Raw genomic sequence first — 27,846 nt, 5'->3', positions numbered from 1 at the left:
ACAGGCTGCCTTTATGTAAGAACTTCAGCAGAGACACTTGGAATAAAATAAATATGAGAACACATTCTTTACTCAAGGTCTGAAAAACAGATATTGCAGATATAAGGTGCAAGGTCTGACTCAGCCTGTCAATGGCCCTTTAAATACAGACAATCTCTACCTCCACCCTTCCCCATTGCACCTGCACAGCCTAGGAAGGCTTAAAAGGGACTTACAGGCTCTAAGAACATAATTATCCTGTGGCACAGCGAGGGGAGAACATGAAAGACTACAGGCACAGGGTAGGACAGAAACCTCCAAATTCAACATCTCCAAAGGCAGCTGTACCTGATACATCTCTGGTCTTTCAGTTCTTTTTCTGCATTCAGCAGCATGTACATGTAGACCAAATACTTCAAGTTAAACATAGCAATGACGTCTGTTTTCCTCACCCAGGTCCTGCTGAGTGATACATAACTTTTTTAAGTGAAACACTCAGTGGTGTGGTAAGAGTCCCTTTGTATAGAAAACCTTCTTCTATAGAGAGCCCAGTGCTTCTCCAAAGCGGATTTTCTGTCCGGCTTTAAGGTGGAATTTGAAGTCCTTGGGTGCCTCAAAGATCAGTACAATCGTAGAGCCTAAGTTAAATTCCCCTAAATGTTCCCCTTTCCTCATGGGGATTCCCTCCTTGTTGTTGTTGGATACGAAGCTGAAGTCATTGTAGGAACCTTTAGAGTAGCGTGGACTGTTGGTATGCAGGTCCTGTACAGAGAAGGAAGAAACTGTTACTTGAGGATTTCAGTACTCTGTATTCATTAGCACAGCTGTAGACTGTGGATATCCACGCATTTTCAATGCAGGAACTTACTTAAAATTCAAAAGTGCAATAGGAATATTAAAAAAAAAAAAAAGAAAGCAGTCTATACTGGAGATGACTCCCTTTAAATCCGTCTTGGAACGTCAGTCTTATGAAGCACCTTAATTTCAGGGTAATAAGACTTTAAAAAGTTTTCTTTGTAACTTTCTTTTATACTGTACCAACCTTAGCCATCAAAACCAGAAAGCTGCCTACTGATGTCTTACTCACCCGGTCAAAGTAGATGCGGATGGAGCCCACATTTGTTGCTCCTACAGCTGTTAAAGAGAAAAAGCCATGTTTCCAGTCACCCGTAAGGACAACCCGTTCGTTGTGGCAGAACAGTTCCTTGATCCAGCGAGCAACTCCAGGATTCACAGACATCAGAGAGCCTGCAATAGTGAGAAAACATTCAGGTTAAGTCATCTGGCTTATAGCAGTGTTGTAATGCTATCCAAGTGGTATTTTCGGTATAACTGTAGCTGATACAGTAAACAATTCTGTCACTTCTTTGTAGGAGGAGGCAAATGCTAGGTGGAGCAAATGAAAGACAAGGCTGTAGTAAAAACAAAGGAATGATAGAAAGATGTGATCTTCAGTCTTCTGTCCAGAAAGATCAACGCTCTTGGGCAGGGCTTCTATTTGCATTTTTCCTAGCAGAATCACAGAGGAACTAAAGACCCCGGCTCATCCTTCATTTAAGGCTTGAATGCAATCTGGACACCATCTACAGTTCTCTCTGTTAAAGAGCAATGGGTTTACATTTTCATACCCAGCAATGGTTCTTTTCAGGCTGACCAGTATCCCCACCTCCCTCAGTTTTCACTTATTCCCATCCAGACAGCGAAAGCCTGACATTAGAGTAGGGAACAAAACCTGAGGTGGGAGTCCCTTTCAAAATACCTGCTGTTGAAGCTTGTTCTAGCATCAGTCATACCTACTCCTCTGTCACCAAACTGAGGTGGCAGGCACTCATTTCCACACTATCTGATGCTATTCCTCTACCAAAAATGTAACCAACCAACTGCACACAGTGTCACCTACAAATTCACAAATGACAACTACTGATAACTGTTATCTGATAGGTCCTTAAGAGAGACCAGGGTAAGGATAAAGGCAGAGCGAGTCCCTATGCTCAGCCCTGATAGATAGAATTGAAAGAAGCCTTCCAATAAGCACATAAGATCCATCTAACAACAGGGTACAGGCTACTAAAAGGAAGTTAAAGAAGCTTTTTACAGCTTAGGAACAGATTTCAGTAGTTAACTATCCAGTGCGTGAGAGCAGCCGCTTCCAGTCCTTTTTGGGAAATGCATAAAAGCGGTTACTGAAACTGTGGCTGAAAATCAAGTAGCGATCTAGCTAGAGCTGACCAGGAAATACTAATAATGTGAATCAGAGTTTATTACAGAATGTAAATCCCTCTGTAGTCCTTGAAGTCATTTAGTGAAGTATATTCACTATGCATATTTTTAGGTATAAAATGCATCTGCGTTGCTGCATTGAATCCAATAGTAGCCTTTCACTGATACTCCTTTGTTTCAATCAAGGCCTAGCTTCAATCTGGAACTTGACAGATTTCTCAGGTCATCGTCTCTCACAGTATTTGAAACCAAATCCAAGTACTTAGGTTTTGCCAGATACCAAGGAGTAAAACATTTATTTTTGTTATCTGGTGAACTAGAGTATGGTCAGTCATCTGCAAAGAGCAGGACGACAACATCTGATCCCAGCTCCAGTAGTAGTGTAACCGTTTAGTTGCATCTTTGCCAAGCAGAGGAAGAGATCATATTTTAGGCTACTGTTTGCTCTGATCTGGAGGACTATCTGTATTTCAGGTGCAAACTGAACAAATTATGTTTGGGAACAAGTAAGGTGAGCATGCATCAACAGTGATTTTAAAGAACTAAACCAGCTTGAATGCAATATTACTGTTTTCACCATTTATATATGATTTGTTCTGCTAAACTATACTACCATAAAATCAATTACCATTTGTGACACATCGCTGTTCTACCATTATCTACCACGCAACTGTACAACTGCTCCCCTGGCATGTCTCATTCAGCAATGGCCTGTACCAGTGCTTCCCTCCATAGCTGCTCTGCATTCGCTTTCCGGGAACAGGAACCTACCTGGGAAGTGACGTCGGTGTGACACTCTCCAGTCAGTGGGTGAGTGGAAGCAGTGATAATCTCCTGGTGCAAGGTAGATCACACAGTGATAGAGCTCATTCCCCTCTTTTGTGACCAGTTGTTGCTGAAAAGAGTTACCAGGTGGGGCTGCAAAGAAAACATGGAAAGAAAGGGGTTAAAGATATTCTTCAGGTCAAACCGTCTACAATAGAACCAGTGGTAACAGCAGAGGACTAAATGCAGTCCGCATGCATCGTTGGGACTACAAAAAGACACTTTGTCTAGGAATCCAACACTTCAAAGTGTTTCTTTTCCCTTTACAACAAAATTAGATCCTGTGTTGTTTTAATCATTTTGGACTTTGCCCTTCCTTAAAGAGAACAGCAGAAACTAAAATACAGTGAAACTGTATTTTTCTTACAGCTACCCTTTCAAGAACACAATTTTTCTCAAAGTGACCCTTTTAAGAACAGAATTTGTGAAGAGTCCCTAGTTTTATAAAATGCATTAGTTTCATTTGTGCTCATGTTGAAAATAATCCTGTTTGTAGAACTCCGCCCCTCCAGTCCCCTCACTGCTTTAGCAAAATGTGTTGCTTTCATCAAAGCGCTCGAGGTGCAGCAGAGCAGTAATAGCCCAGGTCGTTAGAAGAATACTGCTGGAGCATAAACCTTGTTACAGAGCAGCTTATACAATTTTTGCGAGCCAGGTGCTCATGCACATTTCAGTCTGGCAGCAGGAGTGCTACAGCCTCATTATAGTGGCAGATCCTGGAGTCAATTGTAGGAACCAAGCAATTAAATTCAGATAATCAGAATGAGCCAGGCAAGACACTATAAAGCTGCTGGTGAGAAAGAGAACCAGAACAGTGACATGTCTATCCCCAAATAAAACAAAACAAAAAATCAGGCCCGCTTTTGTTCCTGACAATGTGGGAAAGAGAAAAAAAAGTAGTAATCTCTTTTCTTTTGTTCTCCGAGAACACTGAAAGGGCAGAGCAGAATAAAAGCAGAACTGATGCAGAACTCACCCTGGCTAAAATGCAGTTCCTCTGTGCAGATGCGAGGTCCCAAGAAAGATTCCAGAGAATAAGTAACCCCTTTTACTTGCTCCACCTCACAGTTTTTTACCTGTCCAAAATTAAGGATCTTTCCATCAGAGGGACTAATCTACAGCAAAGAAGAAAAAAAAAAAAAAAAAAGAAACATATTAGGAATTCATTCATTCCTCATAAAGCAGACATGTTCCTTTGGGGGTGGGGGAAGCTGGTAGTGCAAAGCCTTCGTTTCCTTTTACTCACCACACTGTGCAAACAGCAGACTGGTCGTGCTTGTGGTTTCAGCTTCCTGCGGAAGAACTCGCTGAGGTTTCTATAGTGATGCAGGTCTTCCACAGCTGCCTCCTTCATGTTCACTCCAAACGTCCAGATGTACAGGCTGTAAACAGGCTTCCGGAGCCATGTAGGCAGCTCCACCTGGTTCAGGCGACCCCAGGCTCGTGAGAGCAGTCGAGTTGGTACCGATTTGTACAGAGCAACCTAAAGAAAGAAGAATTGCACCATGTCATTCCATCCTTCCCACTGATGCCTTTCTCTTACTACTCTCCATAAGACAGAAAGAATGAAACTGTTCTGCTGACCACTCCCTTCAATTCAGTGGGTTACATCACGCACAGAGTCAGCAAAAAATCAACACTGCTCTTAATTCTCACTCCCTCCATTTTGATGAGGGCAGATGAGGGAGGGACAGGATGAAATATATAACATTCTATAACATAACTATAACATTCAAGTTACTTTTAACTTCCAAATGCGAGGCTTACAGAAAAAGACACATTTCACGTATTCTAGTAGAAGACTCATCAGAAGCATTTAATATTACCAATATATTCATTTTTGTGAATAACCATATGAAAATTGTGAGAAAAACGATCTCTCAGTGTTTGATGACGTCCTCAGATGCATCTACTAATGAGGAGGTTTTTCCACATCCCAGTATCGTACTGCTGTAATGATACTAATACAATCGAAGAAACATACCCACAGGGATACAGCTACACTGGTATAAATTACACCAGCCTTACTCTTTCTCTCACAACACCAGGAGTTGCTAATTGCAAGAATATAAAATGCCTTTATTCCTGTAGAAGTATACCTTTGGACTTACACCAAAGCATAAGCTTTAGTAGCAAGAAAAACAAATGAAACAACGTTGGTAAGCGATTCGTGTGTGCTGTTGATGTGTCTGGACAGATGAGCATCTTCCTGTTGGTAATTCCAGCAGGTAACTTTTCTGGTAGTATCAGCCAAAAAGCTCACAGGACCATGATGTAACTGGGGGAGTGTGGGCCAAGGGAACTGAACCGTCGGAAAACGGTTTTGCAAAATAAGTAGTCATCTGCTGAATCTGGTACAGTTTTTAACAGTACAGCTCAGCTACATTTAACTCCCAACTAAAAGTTGGTTTGTTTTTTTTTCTTAGTGAGAGTCATCATTTAGTCTCAGTATTACTCATATCCTTCATAATTAAGTCTTGCAAAATACAGCCATAAACACAAACAGAAGCACATGCTGTCCATCACATCAAATACAGCAAATTAGGATTTCACTCACAAATCACCGTCCTGCATCACATTAAAACACAGTGATATTTCAGAATGAAAAACACCAACCGAATCTTACTTCAGATAAAAACTTGTAAATGAACAGTACCTTAGGTTATATAAGCTGAAGTACAAAGAAAAAAACCGTTTTGCCATGTTATTATACATGCCTTATACAGTGTTAATTTCTAAAATCAATTTTGCTCAATTTCCCACAAACACTGAAAACATCAAGATACAACTATAAAAATCATCAAAAGTGCTATTTCCCAGTAGGCCCTTCTCCAAAAGAGCCTGGTTTTCAAGCTGATGGGATCAAACGGAACAGCTGTTCAATGAAATAGTCTTAAGGAGGGCAATTTTGTTGCCGTTTTTAATCAACATATTTGTGTGGTTGTTGCATTCTGCAATTGCATGTGTGCAGAAGATCTCCCTGTGCCAGGCTTCCTACACCCTGCTCTCAACAGGGCCAGAGCAGAGATTTGCACGTCATTTGGACAGGCTGGATTACAAATGCTCAAAGAACCTGAGGAACAGACCCTCTGCGTGCAAAAACGACAGAAAGCACGAGCCTATTTCGTGTGGCCAGGAAAGGGAACTGGGGAAGTGGTTTGCTCTGCCTTATCCTTGCCCTTGTACTTTGAGGTGACTGAAATTATTTAAAAGTTCCTGTTGATTTTCCTGGGTAGACCCCTGACTGTTAAGAGGACAAAAATTCTCTGCTACTGAAAAAGAAAAAAAGAATTTCTCTTAGCAATTAGTCAACACAACTATGAACAGTAAAAACTAAAGGGAAACATGAATTGTATCTCTCTGCTTTCATACCAGTGATCATCAGCCAGTCCTACACAAAGGATCTCTCCACCCCGCTGCTGCCAGCTCCCTGTGGTACAAACAGCTAACACACACAAAGCGCGAGAGACCTGCTCACACTTACCCTGCTCATAGGCCTCCATCCCACTCTGGTCAAGGGTTTAAGAGCACCGAAAGGCAGAAGGTAATAGAGAATAGTCAGAGGCCAAGAACGGAGTTTCAGAGCAGGCCTAGACATACAGCTTAGCTGGCCCAACCTTCGCCTCAGGGCCAGCTGGGGAAATTGCAACCTGGAAGATTACATACACAACAGAAGAGGGTCAGCCATCTCGCTTCAGAACCGCCAGCTTCTGAGAGCTGGGGATGAGTTATTCCTGCTAATCTTTACTTCAGCATTGATTCTGCAAGTCTTTACTCCTTTATTCTGATCGGTTCTTCCCACTCCCAAAATAGAAGACCAGGTTATCTCAAAAAAAAAAAAAGAAAAAAAAATCCTCTGTCCAGAAAATGGTGTTCGCTCTCAGAGGTCACATTTTATGAATGATTGTGAATGACACCCTCAAACATTAAAGGCAAGATCACTTGCAGGTGACATTTGAAAACAAAGTCACAGGTCATTCATCCAACTGATAACATAACATGATAGTTTACAGTGGAAATAACAAAGAGCAAAGGTTCTTCCAAATATCAGAAGATGACATGCCCAGAAAACATTTCTTGTGACTGCTCCAGCCGTTGGATAGCCAAAATCGACAGCAAACAGGATCCTGACAGCTAGGAATCTGTGATGCTGGGACTTCAATAAGAACTCTGTGGAGGGACAGCTTTGAGGAAAGAACAGATAATCTGATGAAAAAAAATCCTTGAAACCTAATAAATGGGGGTCCCTCAGAGGGTTCACGTGTTGAAAGCATCTTAACTAGATTGTCCCTTAAGTTGTATTTTGTATCACAAAAGATGTTGGAGCCAAATTTACAGACCTGTTGGTCGTCAGTAACTTTGGGAAATAAGCCCTTACTTGCGAAACAACAGAGTGGCACTCCAGAGTTAGTTAAAACAATTTATAAATTAACTGATTACAAAAGACATCTTTCCCAGTCTTAAACCTTCACTGGGTACCCTGGTTCAGAACAGAGAACACGTGGACAAAACCCATACTGCTTGTGCTGCAAGATAGTCTGCATGTCCCAGTAACCAACTCCTTTGCCTCATAACCAACTGCATCTACGATTTTTTTGTCACAGGGATGTCCTGACTGAGAGGAAACTCATTTTGCACAAATGGCCATGGGAGAAGTTGAACTTGTAACTCTCAGAGAAAAAAGCCGCTCATCTTATTAGCAGAGGACATCCTGGGCCGCAGTTCAGACCCTCGCAGGAGGTCTGGATGGGAGACCCTTCAGGTCCCCATTTATTCTTTGGCTTCCATTGGCATTTCCAATGTTACATTATTAAATTAAATTCTGCCTACCTGAGGGCAAAATATTCACATCTTTTGGGTACTGACTTAAATCCCGGCTAAGCGATTGTTCCCCACACCCTGCTGAAGGCAGTATGCCTGCAACTGGGAAACAGCTGTGTGCGCACACAAACTGGAAATGGGATGCTCTGGCTGCTCTGAACAGCACGCTCTCTCACTGGATTTTATGATATGAAGGATGAACTATGAAATACTGTGTATATTTTTCCAAGATGGAAAGAATCAGGGAAATTAAAAGGAAATTTTCTTGCCAACGTGTTTTTTTTAAAACTTGCATCAGAATTAAAATATAATGCAGGCAGGCAAAACTGTCACCACTCTGGGATGCAAGATGGTGCTTTTGGCTCAGAGTCTTTCTACAGGGAACATAACTTCTTTCCCCCTAGGAAATAATAAATAAAAACCAGAAAATGATCTGTGCATCACAATGCAAGGGGAAAAAAAAACAAAACGAAAAAGCCCCTGAGGAGATGAAGTGCTGTCTCAGCAGAGGTAAAGCCGGCTTTCTTCTCAGCAGGAGCTGGGACTGACTCGACATGGGAATAGGAAGGGACACTTCACATTCTTCCTCCCATCCTTACCACCCACCAGCCTGCTGGAGGGTCAGCGGTGCTGGGAGCCCGAGTGCCAGCATCGAGCGTGGAGGTCCCGCTCCCCCTCCCACTGCTCTCCCCCCCTTCACTGCAGTCGCCCATGGACCAATCCCCGCAGAGCTGCATCCTGGCAGCTCGCTCCGGAGCCCTCGGGCTTCTCACTGCCTTGGCCTGGTTTCAGAGCAGGCCCTCGCTAATTTTTCCATTCTCCTAGTGATGGAGAATAGAGAGAAAAGGAATGAAAGCCTCCTCATTCCCCTTGTCATATAACAGCATGCCCTTCTCTGCCAATTCAATGCATAAGGAGCTTTATAGTAATTAGGCCAAACAAAAGCTTTGCAGATGGCTGTCGCTCCTTCTGCACAGAAACCCTCCCGTCCTCCCTCCCTCGTTTCTCCCTTCAGTCACCATTCCTGCAAAGCAGAAAATGCCGAACAGTACCTGAAACGAGTTCTCCTATTTGGTGTACCACCAGCAGAGCCAGCCGGGCCTGGACTCTCCAGTTGTGGGTGCTGGTCCCCGGCACAGCTGCTGCTGCCGCCGTTCCCTGAACGCAGCCTCCGGACATGAATTTTAACTTTGTGGAGGTTGTAGCAAGAGGGTGGAGGGTTAGATAAAGCTTTATAGCATCTCACCATTTCCCTGTGTGCAGATCTGGTCCCTGCAGGGTGTTTGACTGACACATCGTCAGGGTGACGGTTAGTTGCAAGGCTCAGTCTTTTTTCCTCTGCCTCTCTTTCCTTTGCTTGCTCCGGCACAGGAGAGAGGACACGGCGTCACAGTTCCTAATTCCCTCGCTGGTTTGTCTCTGGATTCCCCCTCTGTTTCCCACTTGTCTCTCTGCTACGAGGGTTGCAGCTATTGCAAACAAACAGGCATTGTGTCATATTTCAACATCCCACTACAAAGCCGACTCTGCACAAGATAAAAACAAGCTGTCCGTATAAGCAGTCCTTGCTTCTTGCTAGTCAGGGTGGCCATTGAAACTCAACTCTCCAAAAAACACCCCGCGGTCTCAGGCTGCCAGGCAGCGGTGCACTACAGCCCGAGGAGCAGCCAGCCGGCCTCGCACAGCTAACCCCGGAGCCGGTCTGAATCCCAGGCTGGGAGGAGGAGTAGTGGGGCGGAGAAGAGGAGGAGATAATTCCCAGCTTCAATTCTGCAGTGCAGCAGCTGCCGCTAAGAGTTCTGGACTGCTGGCCACCAAAAATCCTTTCCTGCTCCTAATGTCCAGCTTGGAAAGAAGAAAACAGAAAGGAAAGGAACGTCTTTCTATTTTACCACCCTTGCCAGCCACCAACATCCATCTCCTGAAATCTCGTTCCATCTCAAAAGACTCACATAGCAGCAGGTAAAGGACATTCTTCTACAAATACCCAGATAATGAAATAAGCCAGTTTTAGAGCCAGCTTAGTGTTAACATGTCAATTACCCTCAGTAATAGACTCGGTGATTCTCAGTGCTGTCAGTTTTTATGTCCAATAGAACTAATACACAAAACATGAGTAAAGGAAGCTGTTTTGTTCTGTTTTTAAAGACAACAAGCTGCAGTCTTTCTATCTGAGCATTCTGAATATACACAGAGAGAAATTTCCCTCTTTGACCCTGCAGACCACATCTCCAACATAGATTTTCTGCACCTCCTGTTGCCTGGATTTGGATTGAAACTGAACCCCTGGTTCAGAAAGTGGAAGTGGGCTAGCTACATCTCACCTCGAGATTAAACCAAATACCCAGAACAGTTAAAGTCTGGGTTTAAAAAAAAAAAAAAAATTTTCCTTGTTTCCAAAGCTGTCTAAACACCATGAAAACTGTATGCTAATAGAGTAGATAAAAAAGAGCACTGGTGGTCCGATGTGAGGGAAAGGGTTGTATTGTATTAGAGATAAAGCAGAAGTGGGAGGGCCAGCAGGAAAAGCTAGAATTAACGAGCTAATGGCATCCCACTCGGGCCTTGAAAGGAAAATGTTCTAGCAAGAATCATGTATTTTGATTGGCCTTCAACTCCAAATATTACAGATATTACCTAGAAACACCCCTGGAGTCCCTGCATTAGAGTACTTTTTTCAGGAAGAAAACTGCTATATGGTATTCTGTATCTCAGGAAGTTCCAAGACTTGTGTGGTTTTTGTTGTTTAAGCTGAATTTTAACAATTGCATATTAAAAAAACCCAACCATTAATTGAAGATTTTAAGATCAACAGAAAGCACTCGAAACATACTCCTTCCTCCCTGAGCCCTGTTCCAACTTTTTTTGTTTTCCTATTTAAAATATCATTCAAGTCTTTCTCTGGCTGGCACAAGAAACTCCTACACAACGAAAATGAAGCCATCTGTATAGTAAAATGATGAAAGCAGTTACCCAAAATCCCATCAAAATTCCAAGAAAAGCAGCAAGGAGCACAGGCGAGCTAGTTCTCTTGATTTGCCAGGAACATAAGAAATTACCACCATTAAATACTACATTTTAAATAGAAACCAGCTACATTGACAACAAAAGGCACTTCATCAGACCAAGATGAAAATAATTTTCACACTGACCGTGTGTCTTCACAAAACTGTGGAGAGTTGGTCTGGGGCCGGTGAAGCCAGGCAGGAGCAGGCAGAGTTCCCAGCCCACAGCCTGCCCTTCGTGCGGGTGGCTCGCAGCACCCGGCCCTGCCCAGCTCCAGCTGGCCAGGCTGGCACCCTGCTCACCGCCCTCGTCTCCTCTGAGGACCTTCACCTGTGCCTGACTTTGCAGAAAGACAGAGCAAACAGAAGTCTTATCTATAGTTCCTTCAGGACTCTTCCCTTAAGGGTAAGGGAGATAAACCCACAGGCTCTCTCAGTAGAAATTAGTTCTCATCCCCCAAAGCACTTTTAAGAAATTATTACATTCGAGGTTGAACAAACCTGATTCTATGAAAGCAGAGAACAAGTTAAACAGCTCACCTGCTCCCTAAAAATGGATGGACATTGAAGTGTTCTACAGTCCACTGCAGTGGGGACCACTACCCTTCAGTTCAGAACAAAGTGGTGTGAGAGATTCCTCTTCTAGGAGGGAGAAATATTGGTGTTAAAAGCTTTTTTCCTCCATTTCTTCAAAAAACTGAGTTCAGATGAGTAAGACAACCTATGTTTCTCTTAAGTTCTGTTCTGCTGACCTCACTACATTCACCAAGATGCAAATACCCGAGTCCTGCTTAAATGCTGACATATATGGCAAGTTGCCATCCCTGTTGCAGCTGCCCCAGAAACAATGTACGGTTCCTACAATGTAAGGAGGCTGAAATGAAAAATCCACCATGAGTTTATCTATCTACTTTCCATGGGATAAGGAACAAGAACTGGTGATCAACCAGTTCTCAACAGAGGAACTCACATAATGGCATCTCAATAGCTGGATTTCTTGGGATGCAGGCAGTCCCATAAAGCCTGTGTTATTAGCTTAGACAAGAATCTTAACGTTTCGGTTTGTAGGAGGTTGGACATCAGTACCAGGCTGCCCCACCTGTCTGGAATCCATGTTCAGTAAATAAAAGCAGCAGTTAGCAGCAGGTATAAATCCTTAGAGAATTATTATCTAATGGAGAACTGCTAATCTGCCAGCTATGCAATACTGTTCTGCTCTGTCAGCTCAAATTAGCATCAAATCCAGTGACCCCATTTAATTACTTGTCTTTTCATTACTACCTCAAGCCCTTCCCTCACATTTTAAAAAACAATAAAGCAAGGCATTTTCAAGAAAGACTAATATGCAACCAAACTTCAAACCTACAGTCTCAGTTTTAAATCATAAGCATGAATCGTTAGGCTTGGAATGCGCTAGTCAGATGCTCGAAGTCCCCTGGTCACACTGTCTACATTTGGTAACAGAACTACTGTTTAAAAAATGCACCGCACGCATCCAAATGCTGTATTCTGTTTAAGTGCCAGCAAAAATAATGTCTTGCAATCAGGGGAGAGGTACTCAGTGACCGTTATTAAAGGTCCCATTCCTTTCCCAGCAGCATCTGTTTAATTTCAGACACGTAGTCCCTGCTCCCACCCAACCTCTTCCGGAGCCAGGCCAGCAAGAGAAACACTGGATGCTCCCCCCCCAGTCAGGAGCCCCTGAACTCCGAGAGCACAACAGAACCGCTCTCATGCTGCGGGAAAGCCCCGGGGCAGGGTTAGCGTCTGCCAACGGCACGTGATTGTTGAGGAGCGCGGTCACTTCCAGCTCGGCCGGGGAAGAGTTGGCCAATGGTACCGCCCTCCACACATTCACTGGTGCCGGCTAATGGAACCCACCGTGCTCTGCTTTAGCCACCCCCGATTTCTAAAATTCTTTACTTTTTATACGGAGAATCCTTTCTATATATTTTTTTTCTTAGTTTAATTTTAAAAAGCTTGATCGTTTTCCACTGACGTTACATTGCTGTTATATTTGCATTTTATAAATAGAGGGGGGAAAAAAAAGTGGTATTTTAAGCTAGCCATAAAAGGTTGGGTGGTTACCCGAATTCTGTTGAAAAAGCCTGTTACATAGTCTCAAAGATTTTTTCTGTGAAGCAAGGATAAAAAGTTGTATTTACTTTTGCAAAGGGACATGAAAATTGATGGCGCTTAAACACACTGTATTATTTTAATATTTTGTAACAATATTTTCCATTGCGTGTTTACAAAAAAGCCCTGTATTTTAGCTTAAGATACCTGTAAAGCAAACTCTCTGTTCTGTAAGGGACCTCTACTGGAAGCACAAAGGGCGTCGCATCTTCCCAACCGAGCAGGACCAGAGCTGCTCCAGCCCCCGCCGCCCTCCCGGCGGGAGAGCCAGCGACGGGACTCTGAACTCTTGATAACGCTGGTCCAAGAGGCTGATTTTGTTTAAATCGGCTAGGAGAGTACTCGTGAGAGAGTCGAGACTTTGGAACATCTCTACTGAAACTTCCAGCAAACCAGAGACCGACGACTAATGGCCCCTGGCTCACCAGACCCCGCACGCCTGCCCCGCCAGCCCAGCCGCCCCTACCTGATGCCGCCCAGCGCCGTCTCCTCCTTCCCGGCTTTTCGCTCCCCCTCGCCCGGACGCGATGCTCGCCCGCCCTTTTGAAGCGGTTTTCAGACAGGTGAACAAAGCGGCGGATCGCACACCCCACCGACGCGCCGGCCGCGCCTCTCCCTCCCCCGGACCCCCGCGGGGGCTCCGCGCCGCCGCGCCCGGGACAGCGGGGGTCTCCGGCCGGGCCGGCCAAGCTCCTCCCCGGGCCGGGCAGGGGAGCGGGACGGCGGGCTCCACCCGCACCGCGTCCCCGGCGGGCCCCCACCTACCTCCCAGCCGGGCAGGGCACCCCGCCGGCCCTGCAGGCGCTGCCGCTCGCTGCCGGCCGGCCCTCGCCTTAAGGAAGCGGCGCGGGGCCCTCCCCCGCCTCCCCTCCCAGCCACTGGCCCTCCGAAGCGGCTGCCTCCCCGCAGGGCCCCGGCCCCCTTCGGAGGAGGAGCCAGGGCAGGAGAAACGAAAAGGAAGAGAAAGCGGAAGGGAGCGCAACCCGGCGGCAGCGGGGGCCCGCAGTCCAGGGAAGGGCTCTGCCCCGGGGGGCACCCAGGCGCTGTCGGGCACCGGGAGCAGGGAGATGCCGGCATCACTGCTCAGCTTCCCGAGGAGCCGCCGGGCAAGACCCCAGGGACACCAGACTGTGGCAGGGAACAAGGCGATAGTGTGGGCGCTGCTCATCACCCGGCTGCCTGGGCGTTCCACGGTGGTGTGCAACTGTGCTGGTGTGCAACACAAATCGACACAGGCGTTTTCAGCCAAAGCAAGAAAGTGCACTGCAGCGTCACAAAGCGCTCCCAAAACGCAGTTCAATTGCTCCGTAATCCCAGGAAGATACTCAAGAGATTGTACGAGAGAGAACAGACTTTCACAGTCAAAAAGGCATCTCACAGATCTGATTAAAAAAAATACTGATTTCACTCAGTTCAGTTTCCCAGGACGCCTACGAAAATCATTTACACTGTCACACCCTTTGCACATTGTGATGTTGCTAAAATTTCACCCCTTTTAACATTTTCTGACCATCTTTGTCACGCACATTGGACCACTCTACAAGAATTTTTTTTGAAATTGCATGTTTGCTCAAATAAAACTCCAAACATCAGAACTTGTGAGCAGGAATGAAGAACAAGAGACCAACCAGCTGGAGATTATGTTTCATTCTTCCAAAGCTGGATTAAAAAAGTATCAGAGATTTTTCCATTATTAGCCCTTTCCTGAACTTGATACACACCTCTTACCATAATACTAAATGTCTGTCCCCTCTGGGCCAAGAAAAGCTCCTTCCGTATTGTACTGCCAGAACAGCATCCAGTGTCCTCTGTTACATAAATACAAGCAGTTTTTAATATCAATAGGCGGATGACTGAGAATCAAGATCCTAAACCTATACTCCAGTACTTCCTCACTGTATTAAGCTGTTTTTAAGAACTGTGGCCCATGACAAGAAGCTGAGGTTCAAACAGGACAGAACTGTGTATTAATCTGCCATCTGTATTATCAGATGTCACTACAGCTCACTTCCCTTAAAGGTTCACTGTGTTTTTCCTGATGCACGTCACGCCAACAAACTGCTTTTTGCTCACACAAAACAGAACAAACTATGGAACCAAAGGACAGCTACAAGAAGTTCCTCTCTAGAGAAAAACTTGTTCATCTGGTCCTTCTGTTCACCCACCCAGCCTCACTCTTTGGTGAAGGTTTCCCTGAGTAATTCTTCAATCCTGTATCAACACTGCCCAGCCAGGTGAGAAGAGGCAAAATGCCTGTAAATTAGCATATGAATGGCATGCCATGCATGCAGATCCTGGCCAGGAAATGTTCTGTGACAGCAAGGATTTGAAACAATAAGCTTCCATCCATCTGATAAAGATCTACCTGTCTCCCTCCAAGCCCTCTGCTTTACCTCATCTAATTAAATGAAAGCTGATCCTCACTAGTATTCACAGTAAGAGACGCTAAGGCGTTAATCAGCTCAAGCTATTAGCTACATAATGTCTCTAAGAAAGTTATAGGAAGAAAAGGTCTGTGCTAAAGAAACAATAGTTTTGTTTTTCCCCTGTGGAAAAACTTCAGGAACACTTGACTTAAAACAGATTAATTTTTTTCCCCCCATTCTTTTATGAAGTTTGAGCAAAGCAAAGCCACATAGGACTATACTCTTTTTAATTCAATCAAAAACTACGCACACTTCTATGACGATACCGATATGTACCTCTGCAAAAGGGAGATCCCCTGCTTGCACAACATGATGATGACGACGACCTACTTTGTATCTCTGTCTTCTGCTCAGAAACAGGAGAATCTGCCTTACACACAGAGCTGTCAGCTGGAAGATGGCGCATGCTCTCCCATGAACACGAGGTTAGTACCGTGGATTCTGAACTCCACAGCAGCAGGCTCGGCGGTGAGGGCACGTGCAGCAGTTTCTTGGTCTATATTACACTTCCAAAGCATGTTCAATCGCATTTGGTCTCTCTTTGCCTATGCAGAGACTTACTCTGCTCTGAAAACAAACCGACACCCACATTCCTAAGTGTGCTTCCAGGGATGCAAAAACCAGAATAATGGAAAATGATCTGTCAGCGAAAGAGACACTCCGCTTTCCAATAAAAGGGAACAATGCAGCTCTTATTCTTCTTGAATCCTTCATTGTTTGGCATATTTCTTGCAATGCCTGAACAGTTTCTCTTTTTCCTGATAACTGTCAGGCTTCCTTTCCCTCCCACACAAGCATTCAACAGAATTTCAGCATATCAGGATGCACTAGGAAACTTTGTTAGTGTCTCCCACTAGTATCTGCTGCATGTGGACCCTGCTTATCAGTTTGAAAGTATTTGTGTGATACCCCACTGCAAAAACCAAATCCTTTAGAGCTGTTTCAAAAGCAATACTCGTAGCTTCACCAAATAACAACAAACCAGCATATCAGTATAATGAAAGAAAGCAAATTTAATAAGGGGATTACCCAATTTCATACCTAAAAGTAAGAACAAGAACAAAAAACATTTGTTTTCAAGTATCAAAACTGATTTGACATTGCCTTTTAAAATAAACACTCCATGGACACTTACCAGTTCTTTTTTAATCAGAAAATAAAACCTGTTTGAAATAACCTTCAGCAGGAAAAGAATATACAGAAGACAGATTTACAGACAAATTCCTCAGCCATCATAGCCTAAGCTGTTAGCATCTGGACTGTCTAGATCATATCTGATTTGGGTCACTAGTGAAAATAATTCAGGGATTCCAGACTAGTCCCCTGCAGGCATGTGGCCAAACCACTCACAAACTGGCAGTGTGCTCAGGAATGCAAAGAAACAGGGATGCTAAAGGTCATGCTGAAGCATCCCCTACACAATCCTACAACTTTTTAACTCCTTGCCTTCAGAAATGGCACTGAAACAGACACTCACCTGGCTGCTCGGAAGAATACCACATACACATTAAATTGTCTAACACAGAGTTGTACAATATACTTAATATTTCAAAGGACATACAGCAGTTGTAGGAAGTTATGAAACGTTTCTTACTTCAATGCTGCAAAGGATATTTAACCTATGAATCTGATATACATACTGCAATTCCACAATAATTTCTAAACTCGTTGGAATCCAGAAAGAAAAGGCAAAAATTCCTCAGGATCAGCAGGAACCATTACAGATCTAGGTGTTATTTAGGCAAAAAGGTCTTACTACATATTCACAAAGAAAACAGGTAGATTTTTATTAACTATGTATTAATTCCGTCTCAGCTTCCTTGTAATGTATACCAGGCATGAAGACATAGAGGAAGTATGTGAAGTGCCACGAGTAGCACAGATTGAGCAGCTAGTGAGAAGATAAACACTACAACTACTGCACAAGCTGTACCCATAGCTAGAACTACTAGGACAAAAAAAAAATCCTCAGCACTGAATGTTTTTTGAATTTTATTATATGCAATTTTAGTCTTGCCTATTTTGATTTCTGTATTTAAGTCTGTAAATTACACAACGTGGTTAATTTGCTACCTTGCAATGCAAGGTGGGGAAAATGAGAAAGTGGATTGCACTAAGCAGAGCCACAGCTCGGTCAGTTACTGCAAATGTGTGGCTTCTGCTCTCTCAGGAGCGCGGGTGGACAGAAGGTTGAAGATGAGTCTTTATTGTGCCTTGGCGGTGATGATTTCCAACAGCACAGAGGAGCAGAAGCCAAGGGAAGGTCATTCCCTTTTACTTTGTGCATATTAGACTGCATCTGGAATACTGTGTCCTGTTTTCTTAGGATCAAGAACGATGTTGATAGACTTGTGAACGATGTTGATAGCCCCAGTGAAGGGCCAGCAGCATAGCCCAAGGGTTTGCAGCACATGGCCTCTGCGGATGGGTCAAGGGCATTGGGCTTGTTTAGCCTGGAGAAGACGTAGGAAGGGAACTAACAACAGCCTTCCAACGTCCAAGAGGAGGCTACTGAGAAGATGGAACCAGACTCTTTACTGAGAGAGCTGGAGAAACAGCAGCCATAAATTGAAACAGGGAAGGGTCTAACTGGATATAAGGATAACATTTTTCACTACGAGGCTAATTAAGCATTGGAACAGGCTGCCCAGAGACCCTGTGGAATCTCTGCCCTTGGAAATTTTTAAGACCCAAGTGGACAAAGCCCTGAGTAACATGGTCTGAATTCAGTGTTGGCCCAGCGTTGGACTACGTGACTTCCATCTGAATAATTCAATGCCTACCAAACATCTTTTTATTCAAAATACATAACACTTGATTAACTATCCCTTCTACCTCTGATCTGATGAGTATTTAAAATAATAAAGTGTCAGCCATACAAAAAGATGGAGGAGATGCCAGCAGTTCCTAATGTATCATTACATCCACTTCAGCCAAAATTATAGTTACTTAAGCGACAGAAACTTTAGTTCCACAATTTGTCAAATGCACTGGCAGCAGAGGACAAATTAAACATTCCCCTGTTGGAATGAAAGCAAAAGAGCTTTGCATCAAACATGGCAGAAGCAAAATTTCCCCAAGTTTCTTACCTCCCACTCACTTGCAAGCTTCACAGGCACCTCTATGCCTCTCTTCTCCAGCTGTTCCAACTTGTAATCCTCGTATTTTCTGTATCCTGCATATCCCCCACCTGTAGCTACCAGAACATGGAAGGGGCGCAGGCGGAAGACTTGTCCTACTGGAGCAGTATGAAGCTTCTTCCTGTCTGTAACAGGGAAAAAAACCACCAGACTTCAGCAAAGAGAACAACTACACAGTAAAGAAAAAAACATGATGTGCAGTGAGCGGTGTCAGCTTCGGTGATGAAAATGTGATCAGAAATCTATGGCACAGAAGGTATGTATAGATGCTCCTAAGTACTCCAGTTTTTGCAGCTTACCAAGTTACTGAAACTCAGCTGGTGAACGTTAACTGGTCATTTGTGGCCTTAACTTCATCCCCCTCCTCCTGCCCCACATCCCATCAAAATTCTTCCCCCAAAAGTATATAAAATGAGCTGCCTGAAAGCACCGTGGGGCTGAGTTTCTCATGACTTTGCCTCTGGATTTCTATCATACTTTCCAACTATGAGATCTTCTAAGTTGTCACTATACCAAATAATTAGTTGTTGGGAACAATCTGTAGTACTGTGGAGCTTCATGCTTCTCAGTCATTAAAGCTTTCGTTATAGTTAGGGAATCCCCAAATTGTACAGCTAACGGGAAGAGGGAAGGAAATGACGACCTGCTTTAGTGTAGGTTTGATAAACAGGATAATAGACTCATTTTTGCTGTAGTACAGGTCACCACACACACAGACATCTAGTATTACGTCTGTTTCTTACTGAGAACTGCCAAGCTCCTCCTGCATAACACAAGCCTTGCATGTCTTCTGTGAGATACAGATACCCCGCACCGTCACTAAGCAACAGGACAGCCGCACAGGGCAATCACAGCAGTGGGAAGTATTTCCCTTGCAAAATCTTCAGAGAAAACAAATATGTTTGGGCTAAGGAAGTATTAGACTATGCTGCTTCTATCTGTATTACAGTCAGTCTGAACGTTCTCAGCAATGAACATAAGTAACTATCGGACAGAGAAAATGCCCAAAAGAATTAATTCTCGGATACTGATTGGTGTAATTTCCACAACAATCATTAACATGGATGAGCTGGAATCAAAAAACAATGGACTATATCTTGTTCCATCAATGTCAGGCTTAGGGTTTGACTATGAAAGGATGCATTAACAACCAAAAGAATTCAGTAAACACCAAATCTATTTCTAGGCACGCATAGAGACAAAGCATAATTGCTTAGCAATCTGGGAAGCTTTAGTTCTGAGCGGTAGAGTTGATTAGAAGTATCCAGCTATGCTTCATCCACTATGCTGCAAAAAGATGCTCAATAAAACAAGATGTGAGCAAGAATTACTTTTACCAAAATAGTATTTCTGCTCATTTCTTTCCTACATGTGTGATTTAAAACACTGTTTGAATTACGTCCTAAATTACATCACAATTCGAAAGCAGGTTTATTCTTACTAAAAAAAAATAATAAATTAAAATCCTGTTTTCTGGGGGAAAAAAAACAACAAACAAACAAGGCAGCAACTACAGTTACAGTTAAGAATTCTTGAAAATATTCTACCCCAAAGAACAGCGCTCAATATAAGGACAGGGATCATTTAGAATAGCTACAGAAAGCTTTATAAAGAAAGACTTTTATTTATTTTGAATTTACAAAGACTCTACAACCTCTCAACTTTGCATCATCACTATTTCAACAGACACGTCTGTACAGAGACCAAGGGTACTCTTTAGCCCTAAAGCCTTTAACTCCCTTCCCACCACATCTTTGGTTCTAAGTTAGCAAAGCTGCTCAGCTATTTCACCAGAGCTTAGCAAATTCCCAGACTAAAACCCCTCAGCAGGAACAGCTCTTTCTGGTTTGTATCCAGGGAGAGGCTGTTTCTGCTTGAAGAGCCTCTATTGATTACACTGATGTGAACGTTTCTATTCTGTGCTAGAGAGCAAACCATTTGATGTTCCACAAGCCACAGCAAACACTATTTAATTTGATGATAAATGATGTGAAGAGTTGACTTTTCCCCGCCTCCAGCATTAATGCAACAGTGCTCCTGTGACTGGTATCCAAAACATGATCGTTGGCAAAGGCATCCAACACATCATTGTTAATCTTTTTTTGCCCTGACAAAATAAAATTCCACACCTTTCAGATATGAACGGAACTCACAAAACAAGTTTACAAATTCCAAGACAAAAAGATTAGTTACTGATTCTGGCAACAATACCATGTTCAGACACTTGGCACTGCTTAGAGACTTCAGCTGAACATCATGTTCTCCAATGATACTAGCACCACCACAGCTCTCTGGCAAGCGGCATGAGAATGTGAGGAAAGCTCATGTCTTGGCACGTGAGCCAGCAGAAATAAGTCCAGGACAAGAGGAAAAAGGTGTAGGACTTTTAACATACTAATAACATACTTTTAGATGCTTTGAACCCTACATCTGAACTCCATACTGATAAGGCTAACCTGTTTCAGATTTCTTTTAAACATTGAGTTTATTCAGCAAACAAGAATAAAAAGTAAGTAACAATTTCCTTCCCTGGAACAGATGAAAAGGACTCATTCCCTCAGAAACATTAAAAAACACAGGATGAGAAAGCAAACTGCATAATCAAAGGCATGCCCTAGTCTACGCAATCAGATGCAACGATATAAATACTGCTTTATTACTCTCACCAAATTAAGAATTTCTTCTAGGAAAGGATACAAACACTTAGAGGAGGCTGTTATAAGGGGTAGAGATAAAACTGAAGAATAGTTATATTCTCTTCCTAATGACATCATTTGTAAGTCATCTAGATTTAAATCCAAATCAGGATATGAAATATCATTTCAGGATTAGAAAATGGCTGGCTCAAAAGTTAATTTGCTCAAAACTCAAAGCTAACTTCAAACGACGCTGTCTTTCACGTGATCAACAATTTTGCATTATGCGTCTCAGCTTCCTAGTTGTGTTTTTTTCCTGTAAGGACTAACTTTGATTTCTAGACACCAAAGAGCTGCTGTTTGTATCAATCTGTGTAACTATATTTTTCAATAATGAAATCTCCATATGTGATATGCCAGACAGAGGATTTGGACAGGCAAGTTAACTCAAAGCAATGGTTATAGAAAATAGGATCAATACCTCAGTTGGCAAGGAAAACAAAAATTGAAGACTATATGCAGTTGTTATGCTAATACATGACAACACATATGCTAAAAGTTTACAAACAAATATTTATTAAAAACAAACAATAATATTTGATCTTCACTGCATTACCCAGCTAGAGTAACTCCAAGTGCAAGCATCATTTTATTCAGGTCTAAAACATTTCATGTAAACCTCCTTTGATTTCCTGATTTATTAAAATTACAAATACCGACTGAAATATAAAAGGATACTTATACCTTTTCTTTCTTACAGGCCCGTTAAGCTGCTAAAGTCTGAATTCCTCAGACTTCCCATGGTGAATAGCTGCTAAGAGCTGCGCTACAAAGCGGGTCATACAGCTGAACAGTTTTCAACAAATTCCCACCTGGTATGTGCTGGTACTTTCTTATTATCATTTTTACATTAAGCTTGATGTTGCCCTTCTGAGTCACTCGCTTCAGGTCTAGCATTATTTCACTGTCTTTCATGTTGACAACAGATATCAGCTGTCAGGCTCATTATTAATGACTATGCTGTTACAACGCTTTCTCAGCCAACAGCCATCCAGACTCTTTCACATCACCTTCATGACGTTGTCCAAAGAATGATACAAACATGCCTGGCCTGCCACTTGGCTGTGCTGTGCTGCTAGAAACACTCTAGAGCAACGAAACACTTAAAAAATGTCACAGGACATGCAAAACAATTAAACTGATGTAAATAAACTTCCAATTTTGAAATGAAGGAGAAGGATACAATGGAAGTGTGGGAAGTACACAAACTATTGGCTCAGCAAGTTCATTAAAGTGGGGTTTTTTTTAATATAAATGCACTATTCTAACATGAATCTCTCTGCTAAATTGTATTGTCTTTAAAAAAGTAATTCCTCAACTGTAGAATCTTCAGAAAACTAACATGCAGAAGTTAGTGAATAAAAATAAACCTATGGTTAATGGGTTTTAATTTGCTAGAAAAAATTCGGATGTTTGTAAAAGTTTAAAAGTTATAAGTAAAGAGATTCCATTATACGTGCTCTTCCCCAGAGTCCTTCTTCCTCTAGCACCTGTTATTACTATCACAGTCTATCTGATTAAATTTGCTTTACAAAATACTCTACTTTCTTCAGTTGTTGAAAGTAGAGAGTACAGGGAAACATGAAATCCCTCATTTTGCATACAGCTGACCAGACAAAGCTAAGAAAGTGACACTGTTGGTAAATGACTAGCTCCTAGTTTACAGTATGTTGTTAAGTTGTACAAAAATGCTTGCAGGGAAAAAGTTTGATTCATTAGCGTGCCGAGATGGATGTGATATGAGAAAGCTGCATTTGTATTGTATTTACATACAGTAAGGCACGTACAAAGGATGCAGAGCTGCCTAACTACTGTAATGTCTGAACGGATTAATTAAATAGCAAACTTGTCAAAAAACGTATTGCCAAGGAAGACGCAAACAGATCCCAATATAAATTTCCCTTAAGGTGGGGGGGGAAGAGAGAGGAAAAAAATAGAAACATAGCAGCCATTCACTTTATTATTTTAGCTCCTTTGCTGCTGGCCCTGTTACACAAGTTTCCTTAGAAGTGATAATCCCAGTGAAAAGGATGATTGTCAAAGTATCAAAGAAGCTTAAAAAAAGGCAAATAGCCTCAAAGAAGGTACATTAAAAGACACCATTAGGGCAGCAGATGTCATAATGACAAAGCAAGCAGGTTACTTTCTGATAAATACACACAGGTATAACACAGTGTGAGAGTGAACAAAAATTATGAGAAAAAACCTCCAGAAAATAAACAATTGCATGGCCTACTAATAAGCCTCAACAGAGGTATTGCTGATTTGGGGGCTGACATTCCCCACGATAGGATCGGTTCTGCCTTTCCAGTTTTAGCCAATACTGCTCTGGATACTATAGCACCTAAACTGCTGTCCAGATACGCGTCTCTGCAAGGTTCCTCATACCTAGGAAATCATCGTGGAACAGATGGCACTTCCAAAAGAACACAGAAGCCTTCCACCTTGGCTAGGGAAGCTATTTGTCTAAAATGCTCCTCTTGTTAAAGGAAATTATTTCTAGGTGGGTTTTTTTTTTTATCGCTACATTTGCTATCCAGGTATTCCAAAATATCTGAGAAACAATGAGTAACACCTCATAGGGAATCTTATGAAATAGGTAAATACACTACTTTTACTCTCTGGAAAATAAAAGGAGTAAAGAGTAATTAATTTGCAAGCTTGTGTCTATGAAAATGCCATGAATTGAGTAGGTCTCTGATGCTGGGCTCCCACTTCTGCTTTAATCTCGAGAATTTCCAATATGTGACTGCAATTTGCTCAACTTTGGGTAACCCAGAATTTAAAAATACTGGGTAGATACAAGCCTTCACTTACCACTGAAAAATGTCCTGGAAGGTGGCTGCTTCCACAAGACTCCAGTTCTAACATACAGGTTCTCATGTATAAGGAATTTACAGCTAGTCAGCAAACTGCAAATACAACCAACAAGAAACAGTTGCTTAAATACAAATGTTTACCAATGCAAATTGTTAAACAGTTCAATCTAGCGATAATCTTATATTCAGACAAACAAAGAGGGGAAAGTCTCCTCAAAGTAACAGAAAATTCCTACTAAGCTTATTCCCTTCTGGCCTATTCCTTCCCTAAAAGGCCAAAAATCCCTGAATATCCAACTGCTCCTACAGATATTTATCTCATGTTGCATTTATTTTATCTTTTATTTTTCTTACCAAATACTGACACATGTTCCCCTTGAGCTTAATTCTGTTGTAACAGTGATACAATACTGAGTATTGTATGTGCTGATCTCGGCAATAGCCCTTTTTGGGCAACTAGCTATGTCGTCATTATGTATCATATCCTGGCCTGTTTGGAGCTCTAAAGTGTCAGTGATTATGAATATAACCTGAGTCTTTTTTCAAAAGCAAGCTAATATAATCTAATTTCATTTTGTTTTATGCACTGCCCTGGCCTACATCCAGGTAGTAATCTACATCCAGGTTTAGTAATCTGTTTGGGTTCCCTCCACCCCTTTTTTTTTTTTTTTTTAAATAAGCAATATAGAACTGATGAGAGTTACTACTCTCTAAATCAGCTTCCAGTTTAACATAGACCGATTTTATCCAACTGCATGCAAACAATTCCTTTAAGGTAAGTAAATTACTTGTATTTTCCTGAGGAAAACAAAAACGTTTAAAACAAGATTGCTCTACTTACAAGGAAAGTACATAGCACAAGCATCATTATCTTCTGTAACAACATGGCTAGTGTATTTACTTCCATCCAAAGGTAATGTTTATAATGGGCGAAGCTGAATTCAGCCATGCTGATTAAAACAAACTCTGCTTGTAAATGTAGTGGTAAATTTTGTAATGATCATTTAGCACTTGGGATTATTCCATCTCCCCCAGGCTGCTACACAGGTGTGTCATTTAGGAACCTCCTACAACAGCAACTATCTTAAGAGACACTTATGAATGAGTACACCTATCTTCTTCCTCGCCTTGCTGGTAGGGAGGAGGAGTACATAGAAAAATTACGGATTCTATGAAGAAGTAATATAATTTATTAGACCAACTGGTATAGCTGGAAAGGTACAAGTGCTGCCAGGCACAGAAGCTTTTCTTTAGAATTTATCTTACCACTCCGTACACTGGTGAACTGTAATGCGAGTGGTTTTGCCACTCTGAAAACATGTAAAATAGACTTATAACTGGCCAACACAGGGAAAAGGTTCAACCAGGATTCTTCATATGTTTAATATTAATATTTCATTTCATGTTTCTAATAAATCTGAAAAGGATCCATTCAACTGTACAAGAACTATGCCCATTCAAAGTATGTACATAAGCGCGTTTAGACAAGTACATGAAGATGGCATGGCAACACCACAACCTGCTGTTAGACAGGGCAGGAAAGCGACAGTGTTCTCACACCAACAGGCTCAGTCCCTTGGGAAGAACCAGGTCTGGCAGGTCTTTGTGCAACCCGCTCATTCCCGGGATGCAAATGCCATTGCTGGCATGTCTTCATTCAGCTCTCCGACCTTTCATCTGCTCTTGATCAGATATACACCAAGTACAGAATTACTTCCTTAGCTTACAAGCTATTGCATAATTTAAGGAGATTCAATTCCAGGAAATGGTTATTGGTAATTTTAAGGATTAATTTCAGGTATCTACTGAGTTACATACAGACATTATCTCTTTATTTAGAAGAGGAGTCTACAAATAGCAGATTTCTTCTCTAGAAATCACATGATACTAGTAGACACTTGCTAACAATGTTTTAATGTTAGCCAAGGAAATAGCTGTAATTTTCACTTATCCCCTATAACACGGTCAGTAATACTTCACTCTGCCCTTCAGCTTCATGGTCTCTATTAAAACCACCATATTAGCTCACATGTGGCAGGACAGTCCCTCCCCAAAACATGTATTCCCGTAACCAGGTGCTAACCATGCCACACTGCTGCATCATCTCCCAGGATATTATTTCCTTAGCAAGACAGAAAAAGCATCCCACACTGCCGCAGAACCTGCATGTTTTACATAGCAACATGATGTAATTTTATCATGAACAATGAGGTCAGCTGATCCGCTTAGGTCACACACCAGACCTACACTAATTTGTGGTATTACAAGGCCTGATTTACAACATATTAAAACACCTGGCATAAAAGCAGCACTTGCCCATTAGTAAGCTGGGAGCCTGCGGGCTACTTCTAAGGCATTCAAAAAATGAAGAACTAATCCAGTTAGCACTAGACTTAAGTTTACCAGAAAAGTTTTAGAACCCTAAAAAGTCGGGAGAAAAAAAAAAATATTAAAACTTAGCTACAGCCTAAAGCGCTAGTGTTCTCAAGACATATATTAGTCTTGATGCATAATGACCTAAAGACAAAATAATAAAAAAAAGCACAGGCAGAACAAAACTAGCTGTGCTGGCTTCACAGGAGCATCCAGGAGGTGTTCATGTTGCCAAGGCAGGGCAGGGCGTACCAGGACTTGGTACTTCAGCAGACAGATCACCACAGAGGAAGGACACAACAACTAATTGCGGATCCTAGGCTCTTACCAAAATTGGTTTTGGTGTTCAAGATGGGGAAAACCAGTCTCCTCCTTACTCTGAAACCTGTCTAAAAATAGGTAAAGATGCCAAGACTAAGTAGTTTACTGTCAGCCTCACCTTTCCCGCTCCGGACAGCCTGACCTTGATGGGTACAAGTATGTAGGAGCGCGTTGGGCTCCTGCCTGTGCCACAACTGGAGGCTGCTGGAGCGGGAACCACCAGGACCCAAGTCAACTTCAGCCCACGAAGGACAACGCGCCGCTGCCAGGCACTGAGGCCCGATGGTAACGGCACACTCTGGTGTGTTCTCCAGGTTTTGAGAGAAAAGGTGGAGTAAGGGGTTTGTGTGTTCTAAGCACACAGAACTGAGTCCTAGAAACATTACCGGTACAGTACAGCTGTTTCGTTGCTGTTCAAAGCACAAGCCTTAAGAGAACCCCCGCTGCACAGGCCGGCCGGGCCCTGGCGCTCCCCTCACAGCCCGGGGGTTACATAACCCCACCCACCTTCTGCTGGACACTGAGACACCGACAGCCACGAAACACGGTCAAAATCATACAAGGCCACAAGCTATTCTTCCTTAGAAAAACCTTAACCCTCCATCTTTCTTTCCAGGAGGGCAAGACTCCTCGCACATGCCCAGGGGACAGGGCCGAGGCACCACAAACAACCGCGCTTTCACCCCGGCCGGAGAAGAGGGGGCGGCTGCGGCCCCCGGCCCGGGGGACGCCGGGCCGCCGCCCGGCTCCTCCTCACGCCCCCCGCGGTGCCGGCTGTCAGACAGCGGCTGCCCCAGCTCTGCCGGGGCGGGGCCGGGCCGGGCCGGACAGCGACAGCCCCAGCGCCCCCGCCGCCGGGCAGCGCCGTACGGTGCGGTGCTCTCCCGCCCGCCATGCCCGTACCTGCTCCTCCGCAACGCGGCCACGCCGCCCCGCGCCACGGCCGCCGCCATCTTCCCGCGCCGTCGCCGCCACCTCCTCTGCCACTGCCCGCGCGGGAGGGCGGGACACCGGCGTGGGGCGGGGCCGGCGGCGGGGGCGGGGCCGGCGCGGGGCGGGGTCGTGAGGGGACGGTGTGTGCAGGG

The 27,846-nt window shown here is 43.2% G+C and overlaps 2 protein-coding genes across 10 annotated transcripts in view; one reads left to right on the top strand and one right to left on the bottom strand.

The window, feature by feature from the left end:
* SFI1 (SFI1 centrin binding protein) overlaps positions 1-8,076 on the top strand; it is a 41,883-nt gene extending 33,807 nt beyond the window's left edge. Inside the window, exon 32 of the transcript XR_008469141.1 lies at positions 7,629-8,076. The gene's annotated coding sequence lies outside the window, so the exon portion shown is untranslated. The remainder of the gene's footprint in view (positions 1-7,628) is intronic.
* Positions 44-27,762, bottom strand: PISD (phosphatidylserine decarboxylase). Of its 9 annotated transcripts, XM_054219491.1 has the most exons (9): positions 10,998-11,352; positions 9,092-9,314; positions 8,898-9,014; positions 6,509-6,674; positions 4,271-4,507; positions 4,001-4,139; positions 2,971-3,117; positions 1,067-1,227; positions 44-741 (listed from the first exon to the last, which is right to left on the bottom strand). In XM_054219491.1, the coding sequence occupies exons 2-9, from the start codon at positions 9,139-9,141 to the stop codon at positions 517-519; spliced, it is 1,242 nt and encodes a 413-aa protein (XP_054075466.1). In that variant the 5' UTR covers positions 9,142-9,314; positions 10,998-11,352; the 3' UTR covers positions 44-516. The 9 variants fall into 9 exon arrangements, with proteins under 9 accessions (XP_054075466.1, XP_054075467.1, XP_054075463.1 ...); XM_054219492.1 differs by lacking the exons at positions 6,509-6,674; positions 8,898-9,014; positions 9,092-9,314; positions 10,998-11,352 and adding exons at positions 18,502-18,677; positions 24,066-24,160; positions 27,665-27,762; XM_054219488.1 differs by lacking the exon at positions 10,998-11,352 and adding an exon at positions 18,502-18,614 and having other exon boundaries at positions 8,898-9,314.
* Between the last annotated feature and the right edge of the window lie 84 nt (positions 27,763-27,846).

The sequence above is a fragment of the Rissa tridactyla genome, chromosome 13, assembly GCF_028500815.1.
Source record: "Rissa tridactyla isolate bRisTri1 chromosome 13, bRisTri1.patW.cur.20221130, whole genome shotgun sequence".
Lineage (NCBI taxonomy): Eukaryota > Metazoa > Chordata > Aves > Charadriiformes > Laridae > Rissa > Rissa tridactyla.
This window is presented reverse-complemented; position numbering and strand designations above follow the sequence as displayed.